This window comes from Sphaeramia orbicularis, chromosome 17 (genome assembly GCF_902148855.1).
Source record: "Sphaeramia orbicularis chromosome 17, fSphaOr1.1, whole genome shotgun sequence".
Classification (NCBI taxonomy): Eukaryota; Metazoa; Chordata; class Actinopteri; order Kurtiformes; family Apogonidae; genus Sphaeramia; species Sphaeramia orbicularis.
Genome location: NC_043973.1, coordinates 27,008,575 through 27,030,133, shown reverse-complemented (window position 1 = coordinate 27,030,133; position 21,559 = coordinate 27,008,575). Strand labels below are relative to the sequence as shown.

The following is a 21,559-nucleotide window of genomic DNA, read 5'->3' as shown; positions in this document are numbered from 1 at the left end:
ATCCAATGGTTAGTGATTATTATTGAAATATAATTTAATAATAAGTCTTAATATAGAGATGCTGCTGTTTTCCTTAATTGTACACATGCATATTTTGATGTGTTATCACGACAGTTGTTTTCTAAAACATTCTGTTTGGCATAAAGAACAGTTGAAAAGCATCTAAATGTTAAGGCTTCATTCAGGATCAAAAGTGGAAATAATATTTTGACATTTGTTGTAATAATCACACTGGTCTACAAGTGAAATACCTCTGGAATAAAAGCACTGACACTTTACCAAGTTTGAGTCACTAATAAAGAACAATTTAGTCAAAATACTGATTTGTTGTAGTTTCCAAGACACAGTCCTGGGTCAAAAGGTGAAATTCTAAGAATTAATGATGGAATGTGTTTTAATGAAAAGGAATATTTGTCTCAGAGCTACCAGATCTACTTCAAAACACTATCTGTGCATTATAATGCATTCACTTTTAAGGTCCTTTCAAGAGGAAGATTTATAAATCTATTGTATACATGTAAATAAATCCAATATGTATGTGTAATGATACTTTTGTCATTTGTTTTCCAATCCATCTCATTATAAGCATCTAAGACTCAACACATTTAATCTCTGATGCAGATAATTTCTAAAAAATAATGACTGTTGACTAGTGATATCAATATGGCCTAATGGATTTGTTTTTATCATAACATTTTTGCCACATGTTCAAGCCCCTTTATTATTATTATTATTATTATTATTATTATTATTATTATTATTATTATTGTGTCAACACATTTCCCTTCATATCAGCATGGCAATAGTAACTTTCTATTTTACTTCCACTTTATAGCACTAGTTAGACTAATATCCTTTCCTAAAAGATTACTAGCAGCCTTTGGAGGGTGTTTACTGTGGTTCCTTTTCCTGTAACACTTTCATCATCATTTACTTTCTTCATCGTTCCACTTTTTGGGACAGACGTTTATGTGCTGGTGACGGTCGGCGAATTAAACCTAATCCCAAACACCCACGGCCTGTGTAAACAACCCTAAACCATTCATACAATCGTAGTAAAAAGTGGGTGGCATGGGGAACACGCCCCTCTATCCTCAAATGGGAAGTTAACGAAAACCACGTGACACCGTCTTGACTTGACTGGCTCGTGAGAGGGCGGTACGTGTGACGTCAGCGGGGAAACGATACAAAACACTCCGCGAAAACTAGCGATGCCCCAGAGAAGTGAGGTTTCATGACAAGTTTTTACTAATACTGATGACAGCCCTGACAGTCACGACCCAGGGATAAAAAAAACAAAAAAACCCGCGATAGAAGAGTCAAACAGAACAGACACCTGCGCAGACCGAGGCCGCTGCAGGGCGTAGTGCGCACACAGCCGTACCGTCCGTGGGTTACTTTTTAACAACTTTTATTTCCTTCCTAAACCACGTGGACGAGCAACCAGAGTTCATGTGTGACATATACAGCCTGGACTCTCACTGCGTGTCTCCACAATGCAACATGAGTTGGGCGATGGAGCCTGCTAACTTCTACGAGAGCACCAAGCTGAGCGGCCCCCAGCAGGGGATGTGCAAGCCGGGCAGCAGGGGCGAGGGTGCAGGCGAGGACGGCACCATGGTGGAGCTGAGCACCGCCCCTGCCATGTACGACGACGAGAGCGCCATCGACTTCAGCCAGTACATAGAGTCGATGACAGCCGTGCCCAACCTGGAGCTGTGCAACGATGAGCTCTTCCTGGACCTGTTCAACACTGTGAAGCAGGAGAAAACGGACTTCTACAGCATGTCCAGCTCCATCCTGAGCGGCGGCATGCACCAGCACCAGCAGCAGCAGATGTCAGCCGCATCCCCGTACGCAGCTGACAGGAAAGCTGACATCAGCCTGGAGAAAGGACACTTCAGCGCCCCCATCAAACAGGAGTCCGACTGGAGTGACAGCGACATGTCCTCGTCCCTGCCGTCCCAGATCGAGACCTGCGCCCAGACCTCTGTCAGCCTCCCCACGGGACAGCCCACTCCACCCACCACCCCGGAGCCCGTCTCTGCTGTCTGCTCTGTCAAGTCCTCTCCTCGGAAGATCGGCAGGGAAAAGGGCAAAAAGGCGGTGGACAGGTACAGTGTGGAGTACCGACAGAGGCGAGAGAGGAATAACATAGCCGTGAGGAAAAGCAGGGACAAAGCCAAGAGGCGCAACTTGGAGATGCAGCAGAAACTGCTCGAACTGAGCGCGGAAAATGACAGACTACACAAAACTATCGAGCAGCTAACCAGAGAGCTCACCGGGCTCCGAGATTTCTTCAAGCAGATACCCAACTCCTCCTTTGCAGGATCCACAAGTGCAGAGAGCCGGTGACAAACACACGTGTCACCACCTTGTACGAACTGAGCTTTAGGAGACATACCTCAACAGACATTTTCGTTTTACCATCTGTACCAGATGTATTTTAAGCTTACCATAATGGCACTGGAAATATATGATGTTGCTGCCATATTTTTTGTGGGAATTTCTCTATATTAAATTATTTTACCACTGCATTTACATGATGTTATATGGTACATGTTTTGTAATTCCAAACTTTGTATAAGAGCCAGAGCATGATCTTTTATATAGTTTGTATGAAACCTTGAAACATTTTTGTTTATGGAATCTATAATAAAATTGCTGAAAAGGTGCAAAATTGCCTGGTCTGTGAGTAATCTTTACAGCACTGAAGGAACAGGTTACGTTGAGCTAAGTTAGAATGTGTAACAGGACATAGTAAGACAAGTCTGCAATAATAAATCTTTTTATTGACACAGTATCAGCACCATTCAGTAATTTTACAGAAGCAGGTGACGTAGAAAATAGGTTGTTCATGTCACATAAAAATTCCCAGGAGGTTTACTCTGAAGTCGGATCACACTTAACAGACACGTGGGCTGGTTTGACAGGCTGCCTGCTATTGGTCTACCCTTGGGCTGTCAACTCCTAGTCCACAGGCTCACATATCATTAACACAAACAAGACCTTGTCTTTTCCAGCCTGTTCGGTTCAGCACAGCCTCAGGCCATGAGGAGGCCTTCAAAGGGGGGAGAGGGGGTTAAACTGGTTCAGACCAAGGCCTAGTGTGCAGATCCTTGGAGCCAGCTGAAGCCTGAGGATTGATATCATTGGGTCCTTACTCTGACAGCCTCACAGGCAGATTTCTTCCAGGCCGATCCACAGAGCGGGTTTCCTTGTGATGACTTGGACATAAACGGTGAGGGGGCCCACCTCCTTCCCCAGGACATTCTCTACATCGTAACCTGGGAACTGAAACAGACGGGCCCATCAAAAAACAACACAAACAATCTCTTGTTTTTTCAGTGTTTATTCCACTGTGCATCAGCTTTTAACGCACCGGCTTCATCAAAGATCATTAACTCTTAGTAAAGGCCTTGACCTTTGACCCTTACACTGGTCAGCGGTAAGCAAACACTGGTGATCAAAAGCCTCATTTTTCACTATATATACCCCTCAGAAACAGCATTAACTAAAAACCTAGAATGTAAAATTCCAACATATTTGCATGATCATTCTCAGCTGCACCACATGTAGATTATGTAAATATAACTGCTAATATTATCAGTATAAAAACATACTGAAACATCAAAGAAATCACTGAATACAGGAGGCGTGGAGGATTAAACTAGTTTTCCTTCCGCTGTAATAATGACCGACATGACTCAGGGAATTTGTTCTGAAGTGAACAGATGATTATTGTTTCAGGACATATTGGCAGAGGATCAATTCAGTGTGCAGTTTAATGAGAGACTGGTAAAACCCAGAGTTATGTAACAGGTAAGAGTACACCTACCTCATGTCCCTGCAGTGCTGTAGTGTTTAGGATGGACATGATAGTCTTTTGTTGCAGCTGTTGGAAAAAAAAGTGTCAAATCTGTTATAACATCAAGGGTGACGTTGAGGTTTATAATGATAATTTCAGCCTCTCAGGGGGCGATGCTTCTGATAAAATAAAATAACAGTGACATGTTCACTGATGAGTAACAGATTGTCCAATAGGATAGCATATCAGATGGAAGATTAGATATATTAATACTTTTATGTGTTTATGGCATTTATTCTCACTTACAAAGTCACACCAGGTCTTTGGTCATAAAACTGTCATTCTCCAGAAGCACATTGACCTCTTAAACCCTGGGCTATTTGTTTCTACTTAGAATCATTTCAATGTCACACAAAACAATGGATTAGCAGGTAGCAGAAGCTTCATTAATATAAAACCAAATTATGATCAGTAAACAGCAATGGTAACATGAAATTTGTAATCATTGCTTCATAATGTAACCTTTATTTTTGCTGTTAGCTTAGTGTTAGCTTAGCACTGCAGTTTGTCAGATTGGTCTTTTCTTTTCTGAAATTATTAATGACATGCTGATCTCAGACTGTTAGATTGTGTTAGATAATTTCCCATTTCAGTGCAAGTTGTGTTCTGTCGAGCTTTTAGTTGACATTCTTCTGGTTACGTGGATGTACAGCGTGTGTATATTGCTAAGTGTTGCACAGCATTACCATGGCAACAATGACGGGTGTGAGAGGATGCATAAAAAATTCAGTAAACTCTATAAATACATTTATGTTTTTCCTTTTTTTTCTCATCATCCAGTTAGTATTGCTATTTCTACAATGCTGTTCTCACCTTAACCTTCACAGTACAATTAGATAACGAAGACACACTCAGGAATACTTCCAGCTGAAGTCTTGTCATTGGTTTGTCCACCACAGACTTACAGGAAACACAGTGGAAGTTCTGTCTGTGGCAGGACAGAAAATCAAGTTATGCTTTAACACAACTGGTGCAACATTATCATTTGGAGTCATTCTGAAAACCTACTGCCTCTGAGCTAATCTCTCCAAGTGGTCACTTCCACAGTGGTTGCAGACAGGCCAGGAATAAGCTGTGTTTTCATCCACACTGACTATCACCCCTGGAATAAACAGAATAAATTAGAATTCAACTTCAGAAATCCTCTGCAGGTGATGTTCATGCATGCTATGATTTTCCTATGCGCCTTTAGTGACATAATGTGCACACTTCTTATTCAGTTTATTGATGTTTTCAGTTATTTTTGAGTGGTAGATGCCGAAGGAAAGGTGTTGACGCCTAACTGCAGAAACAGATAAATGCTCCACACATAGGTTTCAAAGTGTGTGCATGTTAGTGACAGAGTGAAAGAGATAAAAACATCCCTTTCAGATTGTAGCGACAGATACGACTGAGACATGTTCACTCCCTTAACACCATCTCATTTGACGACCAGAGCTGCTGCCAAACAAACACAAACATAGGACCTTCAATAAGATACCAAATTTAATACTGATAAAGCCTCGTACTTTCTGGTCACAGACTTTTTCCATTAGTAATTTCCAGAAGATAATTTTTGTGCACAAGTGCAAAAGATAACATGTTTGTTATGCCTTTCAGCCACCTGACCAAACATGTATGGCCGGCAGGGCCAGAGCCACAGGGCTCACAGTGTGACCTTTTCCTTGAGCTGTGACACTAAACCCACAGATGCACATTATTATCTGTACTTTTCTACTCAACATTAGCATAGTTCAAGAAAACTAAAGGCACCAAAACAGCAGTACACAACCTGGAGACAAGGACTTTTCACTGACAGCTGACTCCTAAAATGACACATCTATATCAAGTTTCAACTAGATACTACAATACTACATACTACAATACCACAAATATAATAATCTATGTCTAATCTGTTTAATCATCTAATTAAACTGTTGAAATTATGTCTCAAATCCTGCTCAGAAGCACCCTGAGATGCAAAGGTTAATACTTAAACCAACATATAAAATAACAGTTTGGTTGCTCATGAAGATCTATTTATTATATATTTTTTATTCTATCATATTCTCCTTATTGTGTCATAAAAGCAAATCATCATAAAAAAATAGCAACTGTAACTGGCATATTTCCACCCTTCATCACGTCACTGAAGGATGTGATCATACTGATTAATCAAACAACTATGAGTATAACACATCAGACAAACATCAGCCAATACCATCCGTGAAATGTCATCACAGTTACAGTAAAATTTTACAAATATTATTCTGCATATGGAAGAGAGAATGACAAAATAAAGCAACATGACAAAAAAATATGCTGAGTAAGGGGACTAAAAATGTAAAGAAACAACATGCGGTTGCAGTGGTTTGGGGAAAATAATGCTATGTGCCACCAAACTAACATTTTCACAGTATAATTTCACCCCTGTCTTAAATTTTAAGCCTGATGGTGAGAGGGCATGCTAATTTAACTAGAAAAATGACATGGGAAAAGATATGAATCCACCAGAAATTCAGATGTTTCTATTTTATAAAATTCCAAACAATGACAGCCTCGGGACATTGAATAACAAACAGCAGAAAGCAATGCCTTAAAACCACATCAAGGCCTCTTGCTGAGCAGTAAACTTGTATATGAAAAAGCAAGTGGTTTTCTTCCCCTGAGAAGAGAAAACATTGAGTATGTTTAAGAGAAATCACTTCAAATGAAATAAGTTGCATGAAAACCACAGGAGTCACCAAAAAGGGCTGCTGACCTGTGACAGTGCAGAGGGAGTGGGGTGTGATCTCCAGATCCAGGGGATCCAGTAGCACAGGTTGGGCCAGAGACCTTGTCTCAGGCTCAGTAAGTGATTCTGGTTTGGCTGCAGACTGGAAACTGACCTCAGGTTGCTCAGAACACAGCTCAACAACTGAGTTTTCGACACACAGGAAAACACCTGGGGTTTGAAATTTAGGCCATTAATGCAAGTGGATTCTGCAGATGAAATGTGCACAATCTACATTGATAGTAATGACTGTGCTCCCCAAAGTTGGGCGAATACAAAATAATTGTGTTGAATAACATGAATACATCAAATGATAGTTAAATTCCAGGGTAGAATAAACACTACCATGTTCTCTGATGGTATCTCTGAATGACATACGACAGGCAGTGGTGGAATTTAGTGCTTTGAGGGCAGAGGAAGTGAGCACACAGGAAGCACTCACACACAGGGCCACTGTTCGCCTGTGTGGCCTCTCAACCTGCTCCTCCTGAAGACTGGGGTCTGTCAGCACTAACCAGATCTCTCCTCGGCCTACATTAGTCTTCTAAAAAAAAAAAAAAAATAAATAAATAAAAGAAAGAAAGAATTACTCAGACACAAACCCAAAGAAACAAACAGTCGAAACCAAATCTTAAATAACTGAAGCTAACACCGAACTATTTTGATGTATACTATGAATTATCTCTGTGATGAGATCATTTGCTCAGACATAACGATGTTTGCTAGAGCAACGACGTTGAAAAGTGTATCTGTGTTTGAGTGGTGTGAGCGCGTGTCAAAGTCCACCACTGTGTTCCGAGCTGCTATCTCATCTTGGTCAAAGTTTAAAGGTTTCAACAATCAATGATTAGAACGCCTGAGCCTACATAGATTGTCATACACACAGCGATATGACCTGCGCCGTCTACGTCAGAGCTGAATCTTATCAGTTTGTTGGTCAAATTGATCTAAATAAGAGTGACTGAGGAGCGCCAAAAGTTTGGTTTATTCTTAACTTGCGACTGCATTCAAATCAGTATTTTTATATGGTAAAAGAAAGAAAGCAAATACCTGCATTCTTTTGTATATTACAGTGGCTACAAAACTGCAGCAGTAGGATTTGAGCTCACTCTGAAAAAGAAACATAAAGACCCAAAAAAAGTAAGTGCAATTTTTGACACCAGTAGGTTAAAGGAACATGTGGTCATGTTCTGCTGAAATCTGCACTCAAATAGGAAAGTTTGTGCACATGAGAACCTGCTCACCTGCAGTATGTCTTGTAAGTTTCGTGGTGTGGGGGGAAGGTAGAGTGGGGGCACATCCTGGCCCTCAGTGGGTTCAACAGAGCTCTCCACACCAGAGAGCAAGTAGCAGAAACTTGGAGCTGGTCCTGCAGGTCTACTTCCCTATAAATCCAGGACATTGGTGACTAGTATCATCACAGCAATAAAAATTTAATAATGAGGCCAAGGTACTGAGTCTCCACACATTTATGGCACTGACCTAATAGCTTAGATACTGTAGTGTACTCAGAAAAGCCTGATTATTTGTTATTGTTTGATACTAAATTCCAATAAGAAGTTAATCTCATCAGTGTCATTACGTATAAAACACAAAAATAACTTTAAATCATCATTATTATTGATATTACTTTATGGGGCAGCATGAAGTTGTGGTAAAAAGCCTATAAAATTGTCAAAAAAATGCAAATGACTTCAAAAGTAAAACAAGATTTGTACTGCTATGTGTATTGTAGCTTTCTTTTTGTTAAAAAGGTGAAATTAGGGTTGACAAATAGCATAATTTAGGAAATTTGTGAACGATATCCAGCCTTGGGTTTCAAACTAAAACTGTCCATCAGACCCTTTTGGCACAGAGAACAAATGCTTACTGTGAGACATTATTTCTCATTTTTGAAATAACTGCTTTGATACTTTTCTTATGGTTTGTGAATGTGTGCACAAATGGTAAATGTACATATTCTGAGGTGGAAATTAAAACTTCAGATAGAAATATCTGTTTTGTAATTAATTTGTTTTATTTCTAACAGATATAGTCAATTTTTCAGTAATTAAGTAGTTGAAAAGATAAAATGTTTACATAATTGTTTCAAGTAATCATTTCTTTTTTTGTTTTTTAATAAATAAGAATACATGAATTCATTAATACCATCTATCTATCTATCTATCTATCTATCTATCTATCTATCTATCTATCTATCTATCTATCTATCTATCTATCTATCTATCTATCTATCTATCTATCTATCTATCTATCTATCTATCTATCTATCTATCTATCTATCACACATTTTGGTCAAATAATGTAAATACTGTTTAATGAGTTTGTTATAATTTGGTATAGGCCTATTTATTCATTGTCTTGGTTTGAAGGTTAGACAGGAGTGAGTACTTGAAACAATGTTAAGTCATTGATGAGAAATGGGGGTGGGATTAAATAAGTTTTCTTTTTCCCACTCCTTTTTGAGCATACATTTTTGTTGTATGCAGGTCATTTATGTTGTAAATGCTTATATAAATAAATTAAATTAAATAAATGAATGACTGAATGCAAAGTGATAAATGAAAGCCTGCTGAACCAATGGATCAAAATATCAGGACACAGAGTGAAACTGAAAATGAAGACTTTAAGACACACTTAATGGAAAAACTAAACTGTAAGAATGTTAAACTTGTACTGAACTTACACTGTGCGAGCTAGGTGTGTTTCCATGATCTTTAAGAGGCACCAACGGGGGCCACAGACTGTCTATCAAACTGAAAAGCCGGGTGTGCCTGAGAATGAGATGGAAAAGAGTGTAAAAAAAAAAGAGTTAGGAGGAGGAGGGGGGTACTAAATAGTGTTAGGGAGGTGGTGGGGACCCAATGAATGAGAGGGTTCTGGGAAGATAGAAAGCTTTCACAGGCAGTTTCACTTCCACTGAAACATGAATCTGTTAAGACAGAGCTGGTGTGAGCGTCACCAAGAATTAACAGAGAGCATGCTGGGGCTGGCAGAGCAGATACACACAGAAACAGTTTTTAAAAGCAGGTTTTGAGATACTAAAGGGTGGGAAAACAGTTCACACCCTTTGTAAATCAATCTATCAGAGTTGTTAAAAAAAAAAAAAAGAAAGAAATTCATGACATTAGCCTTCTGTCAGTACAGACATAACCACTGTAATGACAGAGTGGAGGTGGATCATACAGGGTGTGTTTTCCTGATGTATAGTGCACATCAACTGATACTGGGATTAAGGATTAAAAATTATAGACATAAAAAAAAAAATAGCAGGTAGCGACTCGAACAGGACTTGTCAAACTCTCAATTCATTGTCCTTTCCTGAGAAGTATAATGTTGAGTTCAGCGTGGCCAGTCAGTGTTACTTATTTATCCATGTGGGTGCCGTCATATCAGCCAGTAGTTAACAACCTGTTAGTCAGCCTCTAATCACAGGGTTTCTTTGTATGAAACTGGTTCTGCAGCCCATTCAAGTACAGCGAGGCCTGCGTCAAGATGAGTAACAACAAACTAACAGGACTCAACTCACTGTGATTTTAACACGAAACTTAAATCCTTGTCAATGTTCAAATATCTATATTAATCTATATCAAGTATCATACTATACTATATTTTACTGCTTCAGGGTACAGGTACAGATTGTCACTAACTGCATTGTTCACATGAGCTGAGGTGTTAATCCTGTCTCTTACAGGAATGACTGAAAAAGTTGTGACTGGTAGGCAAGCATCCAGAAATATAATTTTCCTTTGAAAACAGCCAGCTTCTTCCAGTAATTGTATTATTGGCCAGACACACCTGTAACACAGGTACCTGGATGACTTCTAGTCTGGGAATCTATTAATCTCATTCTGTACCTGACACCACAAATGGTTACGGACTATAATGATAAGAAGTCTTGAATTTCTAGGAAACTGTGAAAAAACAGCCCCACATTTAACACAAGCAGCCCAATGTGTTTTTCCATTTATAGCTAAAAGATGGTCTGCAAGCACTGAAGGTAGGCCATCCATCACAGTGTGGCTACAGAAACCCTCCAGCAACATATAGGCTGTGGTGCATTGAAAATAACAAGGATGTAAACATACCCCCAGACAGTCTCAAAATGTTCTCATGTCAGTTCTTCTAACTGCTTCTAATCTGGGATCCTGACTATGGAAACTCACAAGGGAATCAGAGCATGCACCTCAGTATCATTTTACATGTAAACACAGTGGCACTTGTGGCAGGACAGCATGATCAGGTGGATATGAGCCGCGAACATTCAATTCTCATTGTACTGTTAAACAAGGAGGTAAAGCTAGGAAGGGGCATTTAAGGATAAAATGGATATTTGTTGTACTTCATAATATTGAACACAAGGCCCTAAAGCTAAAGTCCATGTGTGTGTCCTGGTTCAGCTTTAGGCTCAGAGCCTCCAGTACAGGACCCAGTACAGGGCCCACTGGCTACTTTCTTATGTCATATCAGGACGTGGATATTGCTGGCTCTTGTCCCAGATGGCTGAGGAATAAGATAAGACAATCTCACATATAGCTGAAAAAAGGATACTAACACAGCACATCAAGGCACTAGAAGTGGACCCACAGCTGCAAACTGAAATTCAGGTACCAATGCCGTGTAGCCCTCACCTTTCTCGAGTGACCCGCTGCACCACTTTAATGTCTCTCAGTAAACAGGTCCTTCCTTGCCACATGTGGCAGTACTGCTGGAGGTGACCTCCACATGGCAAAATGTGGAGCTGAACCACACTGAACATCCCATAGCTGTCCTGGACCAGCACACAAAGTCTGGAAAAAAAAATCAGAGACAATCAAATGGGTTTTTTTTGTTGTTTTTTTTTTTGAGTAATTGGCCCTGATCAGATCTAACATTAATTGGGTGTTATGGCCAGATATATTTTCAGTGTTAAGGGCAATTTATGATTGTAATCAATGGTTTTCTGGCTACACAACTTGAAGACCAGACTTGATTAAACATACTCTTGCTTCAGTAAAACTATCAGCCATATATAACTGGAGAAACACACTCAGAACACATGAAGCAAACAGGCTGCATTTTAAATGATTGTTGAGCACAACAGGGGAATAATCTCAATTTTGTGATTTCGCCATTCTGCATGAATTTATGATTATTAGAAAGCATGTCGATTAATCAGATGGTTTGATATATTGCCCAACCACAGTCTGAACACACTCAGGAGGTAAAGAATTTCTCGCCTTCAAGCAGCACAGTGAATTAAATTAGCAAAGAAACATTGAAAATCAGGCATGTATACCTTGAAATGAAAGCCTGCACTACATGTTATAGGCAGTAGATAACATTACTTATATGCATAAAAAGCGAGGAAGTAAAAATCCAATTCTAATGATCTCTCAAATGGATTTGGGGATGCCTGATAGGAACAGAAGGCTCTCACAACTTTCATTTGTGTCCAGATATCTTTGATGGCATGTCAACGTAAGATGTGAACAAAGCAGATAGGATTCAATTATGATGTATTTTCAGAAAAGTTCATGAGCTCCATCCTTGTGTCCAAGTGAAGGTTTGTACCAAACTTGAAGAAACATCCTCCAGGCATTCCTGAAATACCATTTTCATAAGAATAGACAAGCATGAGGCCACAAGAACCATGACTTTCAGCCATCAAAAGTTCATCCTTAAGACTAAGTTAACATTTATGCCAAACTGTAAGACATTCTATAAAGCTGTTCATGAGATATTTCATTTTAAATGTAATGGGAACTGATGGACAGAAAAACATTTCTAGAATGAACATGTCCAAAAGGTCTTATTGGAGTTCATTTGTTATCTTTTCCTCCAAAATTCCAGAGAATTACATTTTTCTGTCTCTTAGGACATAAAATTATTAGAACCTGGTGCATGTAGCTGACATTAGGCTTCCAAACTGTTCTGATTTCAATAATAATTCATTAGACTAGATTTTTTAGGCAGTTTGATTCGCATTCGCATTGATTTGCATTCACATTTGGTAAACTACTTTGAAGTTGACATCTGTATCAATTTCAGTTTGCTTAATTAAAATATGTACTACTTTACCTTGAGGCAGGGATTTCATTTCATTTTACACCCAAACTGTTGTGCACTTCTTCAAAATATTATTGTAATGAAAGTCTTCCTGAAATTTACAGAATGCAACAATGGTTACAGCGACACACTGCACACAAGTGCTGCACAGTCCAGGCTCAGTACTGACATTTGTAAGTGCTAATGCCTGGTGGCTGGTTTGACAGGCTTCTGCTGACAGAAAAGACCTTTGGCCTACAAAATTGTGAGCAGTGAACTATTCAGTATTCCTGCACTCTACTGCTCCCAGTGAGTAAAAAGCTGGAACTGCTACAGGCTGCAGTATCTCAATCATTCAAGCCCAGACACGGCCCTGGTTAGACAAGCAACGGCTGGGGAAAACGAGAAGGAAAAACACAGGCAAAAGGAGGAGGAGGACTGAAAGTCTGCCTGTCATGCATGTGCATGCATGCGCACATCCAGACATTGGGAATGTTTTGAGGCTGTATTCAACCACCCGATTGGGCCTATAAATGGCTTCTGTTGGTAAACATGGGGTCTGTGTGTTTGTTTTGAGAGACCTGGAAATAGATATCTAAATAACACTCTTGACATGACATTTCATGTGGTAGGCCAAGTTTTTAACCCAAGATATTCACAGTTGTTTGCTTAATTCAAATCTAAATTTCAACTTAAAATTTACCATCTTAAGATAAAGAATGATGCTTTGTAGACCAGTGTGTTCAGCTACTTTTAAGCTCAATGGTCTGTAAACTAAAGTGACCCCTGCCCATCTTCAATACATTGTATTAACATGATGGAAAACTTGAGTTAGACCATAAGATACCTTAGCATTCTAACTCTTATCACAAAATGACTTCAATCTTAAAACACACAAAACAATTATTCTTGTAGCAGTAGGTGGTAGACTATTGTCACCTAACACTAGGATTACTGTTCTCAATTTACCACGACATAAATAGAGTTTGATAAAGTTTTTGCGATTTTTTTCTTAGGTGACAAATTCTTTGGTCAATGAACAATCATAGTCACTTAAATCTCATGCTGATATTTTTCCAACTATATAAGCCTGAAAAACAAGTTTTTTTTTTTTTTTTACTATTAAAGAAAACTGATGAGGCACAAATCCTCATATATTATAGTAAAAGTTCAGCTTTTTGCAACATAAATAACTTAAACGAACTGATTATCAATCATTGGTGATGTATACGCGGTTAACTGAATGATTTATAAACAGAATACATCATTTTACCACCTAACCAAAAGTTAAGGGTTGTTTACAAAGAATTACCTCAGTAAATTTTACAGCATACCAATATTATTACTATATCTGCATGTGGAAACATAGAGGGAGGTATATAAAAAACTTTTACTGTTCTGTTCTTGATCCCTGCTCATGGAGCAGTTAGGAATTTAAAGGATCCCTGAAGCTATACCAATAAAATGATATTGGCTCCTTACCAAAATATGAATACAATTGCTGGAGTTAAATGTAAAGGACGGGTCTATACATTTAGTGCAGCAGGTCTGAACTTGAAAAACTCAGCATGAAATCTGATAGGAGACTTGACAGATAGAAAAGAAAGGGTAATGATGGTAGGTTAGCAGCTTGACATAAACAACCTCCGGTCAAATATCTTCCCATTCAGTCACTGCTTTCAGCCTCTGTACCCTCACTTCCTCAAACAGCAACCCCTAAGTCTTAAAAACCTTCTGTCATTGGCTAAGTTTCAGTCACAAGCAGTTTTTAGGAATTTGTTATTGAGAGCAGTCACAGAATTCTCAGTAACCTGTTTTTTTTTTTTCCAGGAACTACAATCCACCGAGCCTGTGCAAACACACACATGCTCCTCTGCACACAGTCACACAGTGTACGCATGCAGGCCCATGCACATGCACATTACTTGGCAACACACTAAGTAAGCGACCCACACATTAAGAATACAGCAGAGAGGCCTCATTGGTGGGGGGCCGACAGGCGGGATTCCTTCCTATGTGTTGTCCACCAATCAGTGCAGGGAGACTGATAAACACGGTTGTAACAGGATCCTTGCAGCACATTGTGTTCCTTCTCCACCGAGAAAAAACTAGCCTCTCTTCACTTCCTGCAAACAGTTAATCTTCTTGTTTATTCTATTCTGAATTTACGGGAACTTAACATCTTCTTCAAGCATAAATATCATACTGGCCTCTCTCCCCTGTGTATGTTAACACAGAGGCTAAACAACAAAAGGATCAAATAAGCATGCTGACCAGGGGAGTGACTCAGAGAAACTGAGGACACAACATTAGGAGGTACAAACTGTCCTTTTCTTTATACAGAATGGGGCCAGTGGGCTGCCAAGTAAACTACCCTCCTCTCCACAGAGCAGACATGCATCCTGGAAAAGTACTGCAAGCAAAACAATATGTCAAAGCTTGTTTTTAATTGGCAAAACCCTATCTCCAAATGCATAGAAATGACAGATTTAGATCTAGTTACTCCAGAACCGTCTCATGTGTAAATCAAAACTAAAACATCATTGTGGAGAAACAATTAAATGTGATGATTAACTGACTTTCTAGAGAAGTGCAAATCTGCCACAACAGGTAGGTCAGGTCACGCACATATTGTGAACTCTAGTCCTTGTGATTACCTCCTAACCCCTGCCCCACCTTCATCCTTTCACTACGAGCTGAGCCTGCTGAATCTGGTTGAGTTAGGGGAGAAACGGTGGGAAGGCCAAGAGGGTTTCCGGTCAGAGGGCGGTGTGTTTACCAGCGGCACAGGCAGCATGGCAGGAGAGGAGTGTCACATTACAACGGCCGCTGGTTTAGTCAGTTAGCTTGTCAGCTGACGGGGGCTCTCCTTCCCTCACCACAATGCCCCTCAGGCCCCTCCATCCTCTCTCTCCTCAGAGAAACCAATACTTTTCCCTTATTACTCAGCAAAGGACAAAAACAACAAGCCTGTGGAGGGCGAGGCAACTAAAGGTCATGTTTGCTGGTTTTGCCTTAAATAGCAGATTCACTGATTCATTAACTATAACAAGACCACTTGAGAAAATCTTGCAGTTGTTTCAATAACACAGGAAGCTTGAAGCAGCTTTCACTGCAAGTATTTTAAGTTAACGTTTGTTTTCTTAAAGGCAATTAGACTCATTGGTTAAAAAAAAAATAGCACCTTTACACTTATTTATACTCACTGAGATTATAAAAAAAAAACTTAGTACTTACACACTTACTATTAAAGGAGTGACATTTTGCTTCTTTTTTTTTTTTTTAAATGGAATTATGCATTTTAAAACATTTCCCTGTGGTCTACCTAAACTGTAAATGCTATGGTTGGGTCTGAATTCTTCATTAATTGAACTCCACAGGTCCATCTTCAACCTTATTTCTGAATAATGACATGAGAAAGGTTGTTTTGCGTGCTGGCCCTTTAAATGTAAATGAGCTACTACACGCCCCACCCCCTCCAGGTTGTTGACCGTGCTGCTCTGTCGCATTCAACCAACAACTGAACATTTTAGGTAATTGGCTCGAAGTTTGGACATATTCTCAGTATGGGCTAACACCGCTGCTGCTGTCAAACAATTATGGCATACATGGAGAAATGTTTGTCGGAAGTCTTGACCTTATATGTGCAAATGTTGTGATATAACTAGTTAGATGAAACAAATTAAGCAGGAATTAAAACGGGTTGTAGAAATCCACTTGATTTTTGCCAAAATGAACATAAAGACAGCTTTGCAGCACCTGGAGGGTTCAAATTCAAACTTTTTGAACTATTAGCATCCAAAAATACACAAATAAATGTACCAAAGACTAATAAAAATGGGTTTAGCAAAATATGACCCCTTTAATATCAGATACAGGTTTAAAAAGCACAGCTCTGACTTACAATCATATTTTTTCTTGACTTCTATGATATTTTAACTGCAAATAAAATATTTGGTTTTCTTTTGAAGGAGAGGGTAAAAAAAGCTGCTGAAAACCTGTTCGGCCCAGTGGAGTATGAGTGGGCACCAATTCAACTCTGACTTGTTGGTCTACGTGATTCTGAAAACATCATGCTGTCTTTCTGGAGAATTGGCCAGAATAGCGCACAGAGGGGCTGGATTCAATTAGAAATGTTTGTGTCCTTTGTCAAGCAATGCCATATGGCTCGAGACACTGTGAGCACTCTGTGGGGCCTGCTGCGCTCTGAACAATAGCTTGACTCCTGAGACACATTGTGCCACCAAGGATAAGAATACAAAACCTGAGACCAAGGAAACCAGTGTGCGGTTTTTACAAAAACATTGAATTTATACTACTGCCACATTCACAGCATTGTAATGTAATTCATTTCTCCCTGGTCTCATTCAGCATAAAGTGACAAACCAAAGGTGTCGCTTAGCTGCCAATTATCAGCAAGTCCAACTCTTACCTGGTTTTGTCTTTTTCTTCAGCTGGAGGAGCTGTGGAGGGCCTGGAGGGAATTCTGTGCTTGAGGATGGACCTAGGAGAGCAGTCAGGCACGGGGATGGAATAAACCCTCTGGACCACCACCTCCACAGCCTGCCCCACAGAGCCGGCCTGGCCCAGTCCCTCAATAGCCTCCAGGAGAGATTGGCAGTGTCTTGGTGTAACATATGAATCTCTGAAACAGCTAACAGCTTCAGAGACATCAGCCTGGAAGGAAAAGGCAGGAAAATGTAACAAATAATTAGGTTTTACACAGTTTTACACAGTATCAGACCCTTACATTTAATGCTTTTGAAGGCCTTCTTGAAATAATTTTTAAACCACATGTTTATTTTTCCTTATTTATGCAGTTTGGGTAAATACAGAGGTAACTGATACATGGTCCCACACAGAGGTTGGATTTAAGTGGGAATATCATTAACTCAACTGGGTCAGTCATTTTCCCAAAAAGTACTAGTAAAGTATTAAAAGTAAAAGGAAAGTTCAGTGTTCTAATATCAGAAGAACACTGATACACATCATTACATACACAAAGAAATTAAACTTTTGTAAGATTTTTGTAGCAATTAAGCCTGTTTGATTACATCTGAGCCCTAATAAAGTTTAACTTAAGACATTTAGATAAACTCAGTGGTAAGAAGTGGGTAGTTTTCAACATTAAATTCACAATTTCTTGTGTTTTTCTACATGTTTTATATTTGAAACCTGCTTTAATCAGAATCACAACAGCTTTATTGTCCAAGTTTGACAAACAAACAAGGTCTTTGACTCCAGTTTATCCTTAGCACTCACATATACTAGAAAAAAAGAATACAGAATAAAAGTAAAAAAAAATACAATAAAAAACCAAAGAACAAAAAGGTATAAAGACAAAACAAAGACAGACAAGAAATTAAAATAATTTCCTCTTCAAGTCCAGCTCATGTTGACAGCTGTTTTACTCATATTTTATCATACTGTCATGCTTCATGTTCTATGTTGTTTGACTCATCGTTGGCTTTTTTGCGCTCTTATCTACTTTAAACCTTAAAATGGGGTGTGGTGTTCTTTGTTTGTTTCTGAATTACTGGAACGTTCCATCGGTAATTCATCTGTCTGTTCAAAACAAACAGAGATTTGGTTTCGGGGATTCTAATATACACGTTAACCAACCACTGATAGAAGGAACAGAGACTGGGTGCACCTGTTACTGACTGATGAGGTTTGGATGTTCCCCTGAGGTTACAAGTGGTTTGTCATGACAGAATCTCGTAAGTGAAACAGATAAACCCTGAAAAATATACCTGCACTGCATTTTTTGTTTGAAGAAAACTGGCAAAAGCTTTCTTTAAGCAGTTGATTTCAAATGCATGTTAGCAACAAAACATGAGAACGACATGGCCTGTAGTTAAATGAAATACTTCACTGTCTATATTAACTTTCTGGATTGGATTGGCATTTTTCTGTCTTATAGGAGCTGGTTTTACAGTTAGCATGTGTATGAGGACCGCTTTAACATAAAACACATTTTAACCCATAAGACCCAGTGCTACTTTTGAGGCAGTTCCCAAATGATTTTTTTCTCTCTATTTAACCCTTAAGTGATTTCTCACTATATATTGTAATATTAGCCTCTATATTTTGCATTTTTTTTCAGTGAAAATCAGGTATTTTCCTATATTTAATTTACTGATCATGTACTTTAATCATTATGGTGAGATTACATTTAAGGGTTATTATATCAAAAACAGACAAAACTTGAGAAAAAAGCAACTTTTTCAATCAAATCTATCATTAACTGAACATAAATCAACTGTGTCCATCCACTGTCATAGATCTTACTCCATGGGTTTTACTGGTGAATCAGTGTTATAGAAGATGACAGTGTTTCAGCATTCACTATGGAGCCTCTGAATGTCCAAATGGGTCATATCTGATGACCATGAAAAGACAACAAACTGCATTTTACACCGATTATTTCAACATATTGGAAGGATTAGTGGATGTTTGGGTCTTTATGGGTTAAATTAGATACTAAATTTGAGAGACTTCCTTCTATTATCATCAAAACACATATACCTGTTTGGTACTGTTCTCCTTTAGTAGTCCAAATGTCTTATCCAGTGAATATGGCATGATTCTTTTGGCTGAAAACAAGCTTGGAGTGGACATGTCGACTGACTTTGGAGCAGAGTAGACTTTCTGGCTGAAGTGTGTGTTCAGAATAATAGCAGAGCTGAAACCTTCCACAGAGAGACTTTGCCTGCAAATGAGAGACAGTCTGATTAAAAGTAGTCGTTAGTATGTTCTCAAATTCATTACTTTAGAAAGAACCAAGTTAAGGGCTTTGTGTTTAACAGGTTCAAGGTGTTGAGCAATGATACACTTGATTGTGCTGTGATTGTGTGGATGTAACACATGCAGAAATTGAGATTTTACATTATGTGGGATAGGAGATTGCACAAACTTAGGGGGGCTGACAGCTTGAGACAGTTTGAATGTCAAACTCAGATAAGGTGCGTTCCACCTCCACAAGGCTGTTCAACATGTACCACCGAGCACAGGGTACAAGTTCAAATACATTTACCTCCTCCAAGAAAATGCATTTGTGATAATAGATACGTTTTCCACATGCTTGAAGTGCGTAAAAGGCTAAACCTAGCAGCTCTGTGCAGCTTGATTAAAACATTTTCCAAACGTGACATCATTGGTGGAAAACTGCTTCGACATCCGTCATAATCAAACAGGTTGAGGCCGACTACATGACCTGAAGTGCTCCTTTGCCATTCTTTCAATTTAGCGTTACAAGATTAAATTTCAGTCTTGTGTGGGTGCAGGAGATGCTGAATGGTTCCATTACATCTACACATTTACGGTCAGGGCAAATACAAAACACCCAAAAAGTGCCGGGTCTGAGAATGAAACAACTTGAATAACAGTCAGGTAATTATACGGCACGTTGTTTGTTTTCTTTACCACTTAATTTTTCCCACATGTGACTTGAATGATGATGTGATAGCTTATCACTGAGTCAGAGCCAAAAGCCCTCTCTGACTGAAACTCGTTTACGTGTCCTGGCTCGTCTCAGACCTGCTGCAATAGCTGAACCAGAGCCATCAGCAACAGATAAATGACAAAAAGACAATTAATTGAGATGTAAAATTCAAGAAAAATGTGAGAGTCTATACAAATTCAATTATAAAATCAGTCCTGCAAATCTAAAGGAGATATTGTTTTTAAGTATGAAAAAATGACAAACGCTATTTGACATGAACAATAGTTAAAAAGATTTTTACGAGGACACATAAAACACAGAAGCAGACGAACATGTACATGCAATAGTCACCTGAATGAATGCCAGCATATAATAAAACATGATACAGTGAATTATGGCTCGACTTCTGTAACTGTACATACAGTTCCTGGTACAGCATCCTGTGCTGTACATTATGCACTAAATAACAACTAATTTCAACATTACACATCAGTCATATCCAGCACATACTGTAACTATGCATGTGTTCACTGTGCTCGTACAGACAATAACACTGACTCATTCATCAGTCAATCGAACAATTAATCCATTGAATTCCATCTGTCATCAACACTATCACAACTGCTAAATCATGCTTGTTTTTTTTTCCCATCAGAATATCATCGTATTATAAAATAACCGCTGACTAAAATGTTGTATTGTATTGTTTTGTTGAAATTTAAATTAATTTATTTATTCATTCCAATCTAAAAGATTGGAAAGGAGCAGGATGAAGAAAACTTATAATAGCTGCCCCTTTCTTAAAACATCAGATAAGTTGCAGTTATTACAGTAAACAGTTTACATGATTGTCAATGAAAATAAACAAATCCAAAAATCCATAAGTACAATTATTTCATTACATGTTTTTATAAAGCCTCTCTATTCTCTCCTTATACAACCTCTTAAACTGAAAAATATTTGTACAGCTCCTCTCTTCCATTGCCAAAGAAATTGTAATGTAAATCCAAATGAAGAATAAGTTAAAAATAAATAAATGTTGACTACAAGTGAAGCATCAAAGTAGTTATTCTTTCAACATCTTTCATACTAAATAGATTGCAGTGGCAATGCATAAGTTACAGCGCTTGTATAATATATCTGAACAAAGAGACAAACTATTTAAAACTGTATATTTCTAAAAGGATATAATTCCCTTTTTCCTTCAATATGTTTATGTGGCAGCAGTAGTTACTTTATTTTCAAATGGTTATACATTAAACAATCCCAGCAGCATATGAGTAGTTACAATAAGACACCTATTAACTGAGTAATGCTATTGTATATACATAACAAAAACAATGATCTGCTAGCATACTTATTTACTTCAAACAAAGGTGGTTCATGTTGTAAATAATGATCCTTTAATTACAGTAAATTAATTCAATGCAGGGCTTTTATGAATGTAAATTATGTGAATAATTCTTCT

General features: G+C 38.6%; 2 protein-coding genes across 3 annotated transcripts in view; one reads left to right on the top strand and one right to left on the bottom strand.

Moving 5' to 3' along the window:
* The first annotated feature begins 1,208 nt into the window (after nt 1–1,208).
* On the top strand, nt 1,209–2,680 carry cebpd (CCAAT enhancer binding protein delta). The gene has a single exon (XM_030160218.1). It carries the CDS (start codon nt 1,453–1,455, stop codon nt 2,353–2,355), a length of 903 nt encoding a protein of 300 aa, XP_030016078.1. The 5' UTR covers nt 1,209–1,452; the 3' UTR covers nt 2,356–2,680.
* Nucleotides 2,681–2,772: 92 nt separating this feature from the next.
* The window catches only part of spidr (scaffold protein involved in DNA repair), a 29,638-nt gene continuing 10,851 nt past the window's right edge, over nt 2,773–21,559 (bottom strand). For both annotated transcript variants that reach the window (XM_030160215.1, XM_030160216.1), the window contains 12 exons: nt 19,176–19,359; nt 17,080–17,324; nt 11,252–11,410; nt 9,307–9,394; nt 7,865–8,005; nt 7,671–7,730; nt 6,966–7,164; nt 6,609–6,791; nt 4,877–4,970; nt 4,682–4,796; nt 3,839–3,895; nt 2,773–3,294 (listed from right to left, as the gene is read on the bottom strand). In XM_030160215.1, the coding sequence (XP_030016075.1) occupies nt 3,175–3,294; nt 3,839–3,895; nt 4,682–4,796; nt 4,877–4,970; nt 6,609–6,791; nt 6,966–7,164; nt 7,671–7,730; nt 7,865–8,005; nt 9,307–9,394; nt 11,252–11,410; nt 17,080–17,324; nt 19,176–19,359 (1,645 nt within the window). In that variant the 3' untranslated portion in view covers nt 2,773–3,174. The remainder of the gene's footprint in view (nt 3,295–3,838; nt 3,896–4,681; nt 4,797–4,876; nt 4,971–6,608; nt 6,792–6,965; nt 7,165–7,670; nt 7,731–7,864; nt 8,006–9,306; nt 9,395–11,251; nt 11,411–17,079; nt 17,325–19,175; nt 19,360–21,559) is intronic.

Excerpts from the sequence above, each read along its gene's own strand:
- cebpd (XM_030160218.1), top strand. The coding sequence starts at position 1,453 with ATGTGTGACATATACAGCCTGGACTCTCACTGCGTGTCTCCACAATGC.